The following is a 13,827-nucleotide window of genomic DNA, read 5'->3' as shown; positions in this document are numbered from 1 at the left end:
AAATCTTCTCTCAGATCCCACACCTTTCATTTTCTCCAACTATAATGCTACAACCAAGAGTTGTTCCATCATCCAACTCAAAAGGTGGATTGTCATTAACCACGTCAACACCCATCTCAAACGATGGGTTGTCAATGAACACCAAGAATTGATTCTTCCAATTGTGATCATGCCGAGAAAGTGAACTATTTGCTATGATGAGTACTAAAATCAGAACTTTCATAGCTATCATCAATGACCCCAAGGCTGTCCCAAAATCACCAGTTCCTCTCCATTATCATTTTCAGCAGTAAAATGTGGATCCAAATCATCAAAGTCACTAAACCTCTACTCAAAGTCAGCTTCATGTGATGATAAATCAGATTTGTTCTCAGGAATAAAATCAACACTATCAATGCCATCCTCCATGCCTATATTGTGCTCTAAAATAAGAACATCATCACGATCAAAAGGAAATTCATCCCATGTAGGATCTTAATCATACTTAGGTGTCATCACACCCAGATCCATTGTGTTAAAAGGCTCATTACTTCGTTCAAAGAAGATATTTTCATTGTGCTCCTCTTGTAAGGTTGTCTCTCTATATAATTCACTATCCTACTCACCAATATTGATGCCATCATGAGAAACTCTCTCCATAGGCTTGGTCTAGTAGTCGAACTGGAAGCCACCTCTATCACCATCATTGTAATGAGATAAAGAATCATCATTGTTAGCTGTTTTGAAAACTTCATCCTTTTTGCCTTCAATGAGCCCATCATCTGAAGGTGTATTGATAATCTCAACTATGCCAACCTTTGTAATAGTGCGAACAACTTCATTGGATGGCTCTAGAAGTGTATTTAAGGCTGTTGTTATGTCATTTCCTTCATGCACAACCATATCCACCGAAGCTGTATGTATGACAAAAGAGACATCACGTGGCTTTATCTGAATTCATCATGTTTCATAGCAATCATTACATCAGATTTTTCTCAAAATAAATAATCCATTATCATTTATTATTCATTTAATTTTGGAGGCTGAAGCATTCAAATACGAAAACCATTGATATAGTGGAGGAGGAAATCCCTCTTGTTTATAAGAGGTGATTCCATCCGTTGAAAGGATTTTTGTTGATTTGTTGAAAGATTAATTGAAGATTTTAATTGTCAAGGATTGGATTGATTAAGAATTGGAAAGCAAATCTAATTGATGTTATCATTTTTTATTTGTGAAGGGAATTGGGGATTATTTACTACTATATAGACCAAATCTATTGATTTTGAATGGTTTCTAGGCATATTTGTTGCTACACCTAGTTTACCCATTCACCCTACATTTATTAGTTATATTATCATTTGTTGCTGCTGTATATTGTTAGATTTGCCGATTTCTGGTCATTATATTTTATTGTTGCTGATTGCAAGGTGTTTATGAGTTATGGTTGTTATTGTACCCTACTATATCTCCCGTTTCATAGTTGATGTTGTAATGTCCCCTTCTCGATGATGTGTATTCAGTGGTCCATTGGCCTATTCTGCAGAACCGTAGGCTATTTGGAAAGGAGAATTAGGCTTTACAACTTTTGTGGAGTTCTGGACGAGCTTTTTAGGGTTTGTCAGGAGGGAATTCTTCAATTCTGCTTATGGTTTCCTTCTGGGTTTTCCACGAACTCCAGGGTGGCATAACATGCATTTGATTCTTTGGTGAAGTCAAAACTTACTATTTTTAGTAAGTTAGGATTTGGTTGTTTTTATGATGCAGTTCTACTGAGCTTTCCAAGCTCTTTCTCTGGGTCCGAAGATTATGTTTTTCGGAGAAGAATTTCTTGACTTACGATTTTTAGTAAGTGGTTGTGTTGAGCATTTCTATTTTTAGCAGTCTTGGACAGGGTCCTGACTCGGCACAGTTCAATGGTCTTCATTGCGCAACTTCATCCTTGATTTTGGTATTAATCAGTATTGGAGTTATAAGTTATTTAATTAAATATTAATTCCTTATCCTAAGGTTTGATATTTAATTATTTTTATTACTGATTAATTGTGTTATGGGCAACTTAGGAAAAATATCTATCTTCCAACAATATTTTTATTTTCCTAAGTCAGTGGCGTTAAAAAGGTGGCGTTGAGAAAGGTGAAATATTTCATGTTTATATTATTTTATATTGCAAAGTTGTCACCTAGGAAAAAGTTCGAACTTTGCCTAGGGAGTTTGAGAAAATTAACGCCATGTCTAGGGGAGGCTATGAGATGAAATGAAATTGAATTTCAATGGTTTTGGGCACCATTTGCATTTGAATTTCAGAGAGAAAAATCTATAAATACAGGTGCTTGGCCTCTCATTTGGTATCCAGAGAAAATATATCGTTATGCTGTCGAAATGACTCCAAACTTCTTCGAGGGTGAACACCTCCTAGATCTTTCTTTCCAGTTTCGAGTGTGAGACATCACGCCTAGCTGTGGTTCGAATTTGTGAACTATTTGGTGATATTTGGGTGTGTTTGTGAAGAGTTGTGTGCTGCTGCGTTTTTTGGTGTTGCTGGTGTGTGTTGGCTGGAAATGTAATTTGTTCGTAGCTATCTGCGTGTTGGGTGCATCGTTTTGGGTGAAGGCTCATTGGAAGCGTATCGGAGAGACAATAGTTCTCCTACATTGGCGTGGCATTTGGGGGACTCCAATTTATAGTTGCAAATAGAAATATTCAGCCAAAATGCCATTTCTAGATTTGCATTGGGTTGCGTGCATCATTTTTGCTGCTCTCAGGTTGTTGTTTCAAGGTATTGAAGTGATCACCTATGCTATACTATTCATTTGCATTTGGTTTGGCATGATTTCATTCAGTTTTGAGAAATATACGAGCATTTTAGTGGATTTGGGTGTGGCTGGTTCTGCGTTTTATTATCTCTCATTTCAGAACAGCAAGTAGTGTTTTTGTTGTGAGAATTTGATATTGAATACTTGAGATATGTACTTAACTCTATCTTCTCTCGCATCTCTATCTTTGTAAGATTGTTTCAGTAGTACTGATCAATCATTCTAGTTGCTTTATATGGTATTTCCCACTGAACTAGTGGAAGAGGATGGCATAGCCGCCTTCATGTTTTGTAATTCATCTTTGTCCTCCCACTGAGTAAGTGGTTGAGTGATAATTGTCCTCCCGCTGAAATATGCGGTTGAGTGATAGTTTTTATGTAAAAGTCCTCCCGTTGCATAAGCGGTAGAGTAATTTGGTTCTGGTTATGCTCTTGTTACCTTGGCTGGTTTACCGCCAAGTTCTTGGTCTTCATCCCACTGAAAAGTGGAAGCGGCTGGCTTGCCGCCCAGTATTGTACTTGCATTGTAATTTCCAGTAAATCAGTGAGTTAACGAACCCCTTATCACCGTATGCTCTCACCTTCCCACATTGGGCTCTTGGTGATCAAAAAGTGGAAGGGTTACTTTCAGTAGTATTGAGATTATATTTCCTAACTTTAATGGGTGCAATGTAGTATTTGTTGTGTTCAAAACCCGAAAAAATTAGTGGTAATATTATAGTGGTATCAGAGTTGGTTTTCCTGGCAGCCTGTGTGTTCCGAGTGATCAGAGTTCTCCTTGAGTGACAGAGAAACAGTGGTTGATTCAATGGTAGAGAGAACATCAGATTAGAAGGTTGCCATTGGGGTTGTGGAGAGAGTTGAGAAAAAGTTCGACACTATAATGGACATGATGTCCCAGTTGATCAAATTCTCCATGAGTGATAGAGAAATCGGTTATTCCTGCCATCCCATGCTTTCAACAAAAATTCAGAGTTTAATGATGGGTTCATATGAGGAGAAGATTAGAGAAGAAGTTCTTGGCATGTTTGAGGAATATGATACACTTCCTCAAGTCATTAAGGAAGAATTACCTTTCAATTGTTTCATGAACCACCATCCAAAATTATGCTACAAGACTGAGTTTGCAAAGAAAAAATACCATATGATAGCTCTTACTCTGTTTGCTCAAGAGGAAAAAAGAAAAACTTCAAGTCAGGAGCTTGAAAAGGTTGATGATGATTCCCATGTCATGCATGCACCTACCATTGATGAGGTTGTCATTCAAGAAGAGGAAAAAACAATATTTGAGGTTGTGCATGATGAATCTCTTAATGTTTCTTATGGAGCTAGTGACAGTGTCGAATGCACTCGTGTTTCTAGAGGAAGAGAAGATGAAAATTGAAGATGTTAAACAAAACAAAAAGGTTAACAGATTGTTGGGTGGAGATCCATGTTATGAAGCTGAAAATATTGTAGCTAATGATGAAGTTCCTAATGACCAAGAGGCTGTCCTATATTGTGAGTTTAAAATATGCCAAAATGATGACATTCAAGGGGCAGATTTAGAGGACCAATCAGAAATTGCATTTCAGAATAATGGTGTTGAGACTCATAGTTTGAAGAATGAGCTTGACCAAATTTTGAAGTCTGTGAGCAATGTCCTAAATAGGAATTTTCAGATTTAGGACAGCAGGATTGTTGGTCTAAGTTGGAAAAAGGAAATACTTTTCAGATTTATGATAACCCATTGTTTGAGATGGGTATAGTGAAAACATATGACAATCCACTTTTTGAGTGGGAAGATGGAACATCACTTGGTTCTAGCCTTGCACTTGGTGAAAATAACAATGTGTGGAAACCAAGAGAAGAATCAATATCTAAGTTGGATGATACGTGGAGCTACGGTGAGCACTTTTTAACTAAACAAACTAATCAACCCCTTAGCACTTGGGATCTGGGTGTGATGGCACCTAGCGATGACAAGGAACATGTGTGGGATGAATTTCTTTGACCTTGATGAGGCTCAAAAAACAAATTGTGTTGTAGAGTTAGAGGACCATATGGTTCTTGATGAAGGAAAGATTAAAGAAGTTTTGAAATACAAATCTAATTTACCCATTCCTGAAGTTGGTGGTAAGCAAAAACTTGAAGATCTAGTAGAATCTAATCCTCTTCATGATATTGAGCAATTGCAGCTAGTGGGTGGTGAAGAAAAAGAGTCTTGGAACAACTTTGTGAGCAATGAAGATAAGAAACAAAGTTCTGATTTTCAGTTACAGCCAATGACTAGTACACCACCTTTAAATGTTCACGAGTGGAAGGATAAATTCATGAGGTCCTTTGAGAATGAGGCGCAAGTTCTATTTGGGTTTGACGATACACATAGTTTGATAGAAGAACTCTATTGGAAGGCTCAAATTGAAGAGAGACAGAAGGGAGTTAAGGATGAAGTTGCTCTCCCCAATCTACAACTCATCAAAGACTCTTTGGAGACATTGAAATTAGAATCCATACAATTGATCACAGATCATGGTTATGCCATCGAATCTGCAAAGAAGATCCTTAGTGCTTTCCAAGGAAAAGGGAGGAAACTTGAAGAGTTTACTCTTGAGCTTGAGTCAACAAAGGACATGTTAGAAAATACTCAGTTGGTTGTAATGGAGCTAGAAGATCAGTTTGCTGATTTCAAACATTTAAGAGAGCAAGAGAATAGAGAAATGGCCAAGGAGATCAATCAGGTAATGGAGGAGCTTGATTGCATTCAAGAGGAGTATGATCTTGCTCTTTGTCCCCAAAGATCAGAAAAAGTGATTTTGGAGCAAAAGAATGTTTGGGTGGAACATGACTCTGATAGTAACCAACAGGTTGATAGTCCGTTGTATGATACAGATGCTGATTGGACATTTGTTAATTACTTTTCAAGTTTGATGTGGGAATTCCTTTTGACTTCAATGATAAGGGTGGATCACATTGCAGAGTCTGGATCTTGGTGCAAGTTGCAACCATGAGACATTGTTTCAAAATTGGAGCATTGATCAAATGCATACTCTTGGGCATCTTCTTTGGAAAAGAATGGATCAGATTTTCGGATTTGGAATTGTGGTCTCAAGTGAGAGGTATGGCGAGTTGGGGCAATCAGTATCCGTGTATGGGAAGTGTTCAAGCTCTAACTAGAGGTTATCCTTATGCCCATTCTTCTTCTTATGGTTGGGACAACAAACCTTTTCTTTCTTTGGTTCACTTTTTCGAGGTGCTTGGAGTGGGAAGTGTAAGAGTTTTCAGAAATCTCCATGGTTGTATCAGAATAATTCAATTGAGGCCTAGTAGATTCATGTGCAGATATGAGTATGAGTTTGTCGAGCTCTTGCAAATGATTGCTTTCCTCTTTGCAAGAAGATTTGGAGATCTCACATTGACAGTAGTGGCTCTATTAGATACCATATGGAGATGTGTTGTGAAGTTTGATCGTGAGTTGAGTAGACCTTATTTTCTATTGCCCAAGCTTGTGATAGACAATGGCATTGTTGATGCTGATTACTTAGAGCCTTATGGGCACGAGATGCTGCATGATATTGATTTCAGTCCTTCAGGGATTTTCAGTTTGAGTATCATGGATGGTAACATTTTGGAGTTACAAGGGAGGTTAGTGCAGTTTTGGCGTGATGTTTTCACTGATGTGATAAGAGTGGTGCAGCGTCGGTATGGTGGATTCTTCTTGAGACGGATATGGGACCCTGGGCTAGTACTTGCTTGGGTGTGGATCAATTTAAAATTTTCTAGAGTTGTGGTGGCACTACTTGAGGACAAGCAATTTTGGGAAGGGCGGATTGTAATGCCCCCTTCTCGATGATGTGCATTCAGTGGTCCATTGGCCTATTCCGGAGACCCATAGGCTATTTGGACAGCAAAATTAGGGTTTCCAACTCTTGTGGAGTTCTGCACGAGATTTTTAGGGTTTGTCAGGAGGGAATTCTTCAATTTTGCTTATGGTTTCCTTCTTGGTTTTCCATGAACTCCAAGGTTCTCTTGGTGCAAAGATTATGTTTTTCGGAGCAGTATTTCTTGACTTACTATTTTTAGTAAGTGGCTGTGTTGAGAATTTCTATTTTTAGCAGTCTTGGACAGGGTCGTGACTCGAGCACAGTTCAGTGGTCTTCATCGCACAGCTTCATCTTTGATTTTGGTATTAATCAGTATTGGAGTTATAAGTTATTTAATTAAATATTAATTCCCTATCCTAAGGCTTGATATTTAATTATTTTTATTACTGATTAATTGTGTTATGGGCAACTTAGGAAAAATATCTATCTGCCAACAATATTGTTATTTTCCTAAGTCAGTGGCATTAAAAAGGTGGCATTGAGAAAGATGAATTATTTAATGTTTATATTATTTTATATTGCAAAGTTGTCACCTAGGAAAATGTTCGAACTTTGCCTAGGGAGCTTGAGAAAATTAACGCCATGTCTAGGGGAGGCTATGACATGAAATGAAATTGAATTTCAATGGTTTTGGGCGCCATTTGCATTTGAATTTCAGAGGGAAAAATCTATAAATACAGTGCTTGGCCTCTCATTTAGTATCCAAAGAAAATATATCGTTATGTTGTTGGAATGACTCCAGACTTCTTTGAGGGTGAACACCTCCTAGATCTTTCTTTCCAGTTTCGAGTGTGAGACATCACTCCTAGCTGTGGTTCGAATTTGTGAACTATTTGGTGATATTTGGGTGTGTTTGTGAAGAGTTGTGTGCTGCTGCGTTTTTTGGTGTTGCTGGTGTGTGTTGGCTGGAAGTGTAATTTGTTCGTAGCTATTTGCGTGTTGGGTGCATCGTTTTGGGTGAAGGCTCATTGGAAGCGTATCGGAGAGACAATAGTTCTCCTACATTGGTGTGGCATTTGGGGGACTCCAATTTATAGTTGCAAATTGAAATATTCAGCCAAAACGCCATTTCCAGATTTGCATTGGGTTGCGTGCATCACTTTTTCTGCTCTCGAGTTGCTGTTTCAAGGTATTGAACTAATCGCCTATGCTATTCTATTCATTTGCATTTGGTTTGGCATGCTTTCATTCAGTTTTGAGAAAGTTACGAGCATTTTGGTGGATTTGGATGTGGCTGGTTTTGTGTTTTATTATCTCTCATTTCAGAACAGCAAGTAGTGTTTTTGTTGTGAGAATTTGATATTGAATACTTGAGATATGTACTTAACTCTATCTTCTTTTGCATCTCTATCTTTGTAAGATTGTTTCAGTAGTACTGATCAATCATTCTAGTTGCATTATAAGGTATTTCCCACTGAACAAGTGGAAGAGGATGGCTTAGCCGCCTTCATGTTTTGTAATTCAGCTTTGTCCTCCCACTGAGTAAGTGGTTGAGTGATAATTGTCCTCCCGCTGAAATATGCGGTTGAGTGATAGTTTTTATGTAAAAGTCCTCCCATTGCATAAGCGGTAGAGTGATTTGGTTCTGGTTATGCTCTTGTTACCTTGGCTGGTTTACCACCAAGTTCTTGGTATTCATCCCGCTGAAAAGTGGAAGGGGTTGGCTTGCCGCCCAGTATTGTACTTGCATTGTAATTTCCAGCAGATCAGTGAGCTAACGAACTCTTTATCACTGTATGCTCTCAGCTTCCCACATTGGGCTCTTGGTGATCAGAAAGTGAAAGGGTTACTTCGAGCAGTATTGAGATTATATTTCCTAATTTTAACGTGTGCAATGTAGTATTTGTTGTGTTCAAAACCCCAAAAAATTAGTGGGAATATTACAGATGTGCAGCACTTTCGTAGTGTGCCAAGGTCATATCTGCCCCTAAAATCATTACCAGCAGTCACCATTTGTTGTCATACTCTTTAGAGGGGGTGTACCATTTCTCTAACCTCCTTTGTTGTCAATTTTCCTCTATTGCTACCATTGATCACATGTTGCTGATCTGTACAACTGTATGGAAATATTGAGAGTGGATTTTTTGTTATTTGTGCTGAAGTGAATGGGATATATCAATTGCCAAGCGTAGATCCATTTTGGGAAATTTATGTTGTTTATGAGAGTTTGGTCAAGTCACACTTTATTACCATCTGAGCTAGGCACCTAGAACCAAACTCTACCATTAGTGCTGAATTCCCAAAGTGGAAATCAGATAGGCCAGATTGGATACTGAGGTTTCTCTAATATTCTTTTTATGTATTGTTTTTATAAAGTATACTTATATGAATGCTATTTTTTTTTCTGTTAATTTTCTTCTTGTAATAAAGATGTTATTTTCAACAGTTTGAGGTGAAAAACATTATTTCATTTTAGGCAATGGATACAATTGGGGAGGAAGGCTTGGTAATGATTGATGGATCTGGTCCCACATATGCCACGTCAAATGTAAGTATGGTATTTGGGCTACATCAGAAGATTTTTTTGGTAGGTAGATGTTTATGCAGTTAATTTTTCATTTAAGCATTCAGAGCTCTATGTTACTCACTATGCATTTAAAAACTTAAATATCTGCAGTGCATAGCTCACAATATAGTTTAGTGGTATGCATTATAAATCTTTTAACGTTCTTTTTTCTTCTCAATTCTCATTGCAAATTATAATAAGACATTAGATAATGGTAAGGTACACAGCAACAATTATTTATGGCCCAAAGGAAGCCTTCCAATACATAGGAAATTGCTTACCATATATTCAAGCTGATGGAAAACTGATCAATAAGGATCTGGCAAAAGATAACCCATCAATAGGAGGATTAGCTTTTGACATTTCAGGCTCCAAAATACTCTCTAGGAACTATCAATTGAAACTACCGGTTCTGATAGGGGGTGATTTTTAAACCATTACTTTCCTTAAGGAGCAGTTACAAAACTGCTGGTCTGATGAAAGGGGTGATTTGCTCCAATTGAATGTATGAGAAGATAACCGACTGGTTCAACTTTGTCTATTCATTTTTGAGTAAGAAGTTCTTTTAGTGCATGGTTAGGAATTTCAAATAACTAAATGAAGACATGGAGTGTGAATTGTAGAGGGAGAGGATGATCTAATCTTTTGGATAGGAATAACAATATATGAGAGAGTGGTCATAGGGCCCACTTGTGTCTAAATCTTGTTGATGGCATCAGTTGTGTTTTGATGAGAACTATGCTTGAAAGTTGATTGGAAATATCTGCACTTTATCTTCATTGTTTTGAAACATGTAAGTATTATAACCTCACTGCAATGGAATATCTCTAATATATTGGTTGTGTACTGGTCATATTTAAGCATGGACAAAACATAGAAGAAAACCCAACCAAGATTTAGTTTGAAACAATACACTAGACCAATGATAATGCAACACACACATAATGGTATTGTTGTTATGTGTGATTCCATGTGAGACTGACGATGCACAAAAGAGATGTCTCAGACTCTCAGTAAATGTGCAAGGGCAAAGGAGAAACAAAAGGGCAAGATGTATTTGCATGCATTGTGCATGCCACACAAATCAGATTGTGTGCTTTCAAGAAAAACTATTTGATTTTTTTTTGCATGTGACTTGGCATTTATTCCAATGTCCATTTGGGGCAGGCATTATGGTGAGAATACAACACACGAGGAAGTTCCAGACATTACAGAGCTGTGTGGCTAGAAGGACTCAATGCTAGAGAGCACTAGGAAGATAGGAAATAAAAGGAGCGAACTGTTCATGCTTATAATTGTTTTAACATTAAATCTTGGAAGACATGCATTTTCTATTTCCAACTAGTTTTCCTCACTCACTTTGAGGTTTCCAAGATAAAGCTGTCTTTGTGTGGTGTCATTCGCTTCTGTTCATGCTTGTAATTGTTTTTAATGCCAAATCTTGGAAGATGTGCGTTTGCTATTTCCAACTAGTTTTTGATACCTTGAGTTTTCCAAGATAAAATTGTGTCTTTATGGTTTGATTTCCTTCTGTTCATGCTTGTTTATAAAGTATAAATCACCCTTCCACAATTTGAATGTGCACTCTAACTCAAATTGGATTCCACTGTCATGTAAATTCAAGTAACATAGTACAGATGAAAATTAATTTCTGCAAGCATAACTTGAAGAAAATTATGGATCAAAAAACAATTTAAAGGCAAAAACCAGACAAAAAATGACAATTTGAAGATAGAAATCAGAGGCAAATTTCAGTCAGAGACAGGACAAAAATGACTCTATATGCTAACATTACCTTGACATCATCCATAACATTATTTACTTACAATTGCATTTGTGACATCATCATTTACAATTATAGACGGGCAAACTTTAGACTGAAAGACGGTTGGTCTAAAGAACTGGACCCTTGGGTTGGTACAAGCCTTTTTTCTTGTACAGGGCTCACTGTTGTAGAAAGACTGAAACCTTTATAGAGATGATCATGTTAAAGGCACACCTTAGTTTATTCAAAAGCATCATAAACAGCTGATGAAACTTGCAAATAGGAGGAATGGCACTAAGGCGTTATTTATAACTTACTGTAGCTTGAGACTGTAGGACATCATTGGAAGAGAGTAATATAAGAATGAAAACATGATGTAGCAGAAAACATGTATTAACTTTAGTATGTTGCCAAAGAAAATGATCGAAAAAAAAAAGAGTTGGCCAGAAAGGAAAATCCTGCTTGATTATGGTGGTGCACTTGATAAATTCAGAGAGGCCACAGTGAGTCCGGAATTGGCCAATAACTGTCTTTTAGTGCCTCATGATGGCAGTAATGAAAGAAACTGAAATAGAAATATCACTTAGCTTTTAAGGCATATTCAACTTGATCCCGTTATCAGGGGCTATCAACGTCTTTTTTGTTCATATATGATTATTAATTTAAACTCATTTTCCTATTTTTCTTTAAATGACGTGTGAAACCAACAGTGCATTAGCAGTTCCTTTTCTTGAGAAAGAATTTAGGCTTCCCTAGTTTTTTTGGTTTATGAGCAAGCTTAACATTATTGCTTTGCATACTTCATTTATGACATACTGGCTCCTAGTTGAAATAAATCAAATTGCTTGTTATCTTGTTTTGACAGTACATATCTATAATAGGAGAACATTATCGTTCTTTTAAATATTTTGAATTCTGTTTATTTGAAGAAGGTAATGCATGAGTGTATTAAAGTCGTCTCTAAAGATTGTTCTGATGGAATGTTCCAGACATTTTTTGAGGCAATGCTTGCAGCAGGCGCAGGCATCACTCTTGTTGATTCTGCGGTGAGTGATTGCAACATTCATTAGTAGTCTCAAACTAGTGAGAACAAAATAATGTCAAATGGTTAATTGATCTTGATTAATAAGTGATTTTTCTTTCCTTAAAAAGGCCTTGGCATTTTAAATAAAATAAATATTATACACGTTTTTATAGTTTTTTCCTTGTTATTTATTTGATTTAGTTTTTTTGCTCAGTATTATTTCTTTGATTTATTACTTATTAGTTATCAGTAAAAATTCCCCACATTTTTTCAATGAATGACTATTATATACTTTCTCATCATGAATTTACATTTTGATATACTATATGCAGGTTGCAGCATCAAAAATAACAAACAATCCTCCTGCAGGTTTTGCCCTTGTCAGACCTCCAGGTCATCATGCTGTACCAAGAGGACCAATGGGTTTCTGTGTCTTTGGCAATGTGGCTATAGCAGCTCGTTATGCTCAGCGCATACATGGGCTACAACGTGTGTTAATCATTGATTTTGATGTTCATCATGGAAATGGGACAAATGATGCTTTCTATGAGGATCCTGATGTTTGCTTCATCTCAACACATCAGGTAGGCATTTTATAAACCTTTTCTTGTTTTTTATGGAAACAGTCATTGAAGGGGAATTCCCATATTAGTTAGTTAAATAAGATTGGGATGATTGTAGGAATTTACATATATTAAATTGTACATGATGCTTCAACAACATTATTCATTTGAAAATTGCATATAGAAGCAAGTACAAAGGCTATTCATTTTTTTACCGCATTATTTTGGATTAGAAAGGCATGCGATGTAAAGGGACAATGTCAGATGTGATTGGTCAAAAAGATATGAAAAGTTGAAAAAGTTTGAAGCTTTATGGTTTTGAGATTCTTGGAATCTTGGGGATTTATAAGTTGATTTATATATGTGACAAGATGATTGAATGTTGTTGAACACAAGATGCCACTGAGATGGGGGGGGGAGGTGAATCAGTGATTTCTAAATTCTTAACTCTTTTAACACCAAGAGAGATTACCGGTTAGCAACCTAAGGACCAAGCAAACCTACCGGTAAGATAAAACTAGACAACACAATTCAACCACACAAAGGGCACATCACATAACACCGGTATATACGAGGAAAACCCAAGATGGGAAAAAATCTCGGTGAGAAATGTTGCTGGAGTCTACTGCTCCAATCCAGCCTCACAGTGTAAAGCTTCGGTTACAACATTTAGGGCATTAACCCAAGGAGTACCACTCCTTCTTTAGGGCACCAACCCAAGGAGCACCGACCCTTGCACTAAGCTCCAACTCAGTGATCTACAATGAATATCATCAAATACAAAAGTAATAGCCTGGTTACAAATGTGTTCTGTAACCACTCATGAATAATATCTCTACCGGCTTCCCTTCTCCTCAGCTTTACTGGTAGTATCTTCAGTCTTTACTCAGCCTCCTCTCTGTCGATTCACACTCGGTCTCATTCACTGCTGCCACGTTCTATCTCTGCAACTGGTCATCGGTTCCCTATTCTCTCTGTCTCTTCTCCTTCTCCCCAGTATCTGCTCACTTATGGACTCAGGCTCTACCGGTTGTTCATCTGACAGACTCTACACTTGACTGCCGGTTACTCAGCTTTCTAGTTCAGCCTTGCTCTATCCTGTGCCTGCCGGATCTTCTCTGCAATACACTCACATCCCTTCACTCTATGCTTTTCTCTTGCTGGCTTGAACACCACCAGTTCACTTTTGCACTTTTCTTCTTTTGCAGCTTGTCGGTTGCTTTTTACCTTACTGGTTAAGTCTCAACTAAACCCTTTTGCCGGTTGTGTCTTCCTTACACTCACTCACTATGATCTTCTTCTATTTTCACTT

At 37.4% G+C, this 13,827-nt stretch overlaps 1 protein-coding gene across 2 annotated transcripts in view; it reads left to right on the top strand.

The window, feature by feature from the left end:
- The window catches only part of LOC131044570 (histone deacetylase 14, chloroplastic), a 208,165-nt gene that overhangs the window by 125,449 nt on the left and 68,889 nt on the right, over positions 1-13,827 (top strand). The window contains exons 4-6 of one of the 2 annotated variants that reach the window (XM_057977926.2): positions 9,074-9,145; positions 11,918-11,974; positions 12,285-12,536. In XM_057977926.2, the coding sequence (XP_057833909.1) occupies positions 9,074-9,145; positions 11,918-11,974; positions 12,285-12,536 (381 nt within the window). The remainder of the gene's footprint in view (positions 1-9,073; positions 9,146-11,917; positions 11,975-12,284; positions 12,537-13,827) is intronic. The other variant, XM_057977932.2, reaches the window with a different exon arrangement.

The sequence above is a fragment of the Cryptomeria japonica genome, chromosome 3, assembly GCF_030272615.1.
Source record: "Cryptomeria japonica chromosome 3, Sugi_1.0, whole genome shotgun sequence".
NCBI classification, from domain to species: Eukaryota; Viridiplantae; Streptophyta; class Pinopsida; order Cupressales; family Cupressaceae; genus Cryptomeria; species Cryptomeria japonica.
The sequence above is the reverse complement of the archived record's forward strand: the minus strand, read 5'-3'. Positions and strand labels throughout refer to the sequence as shown.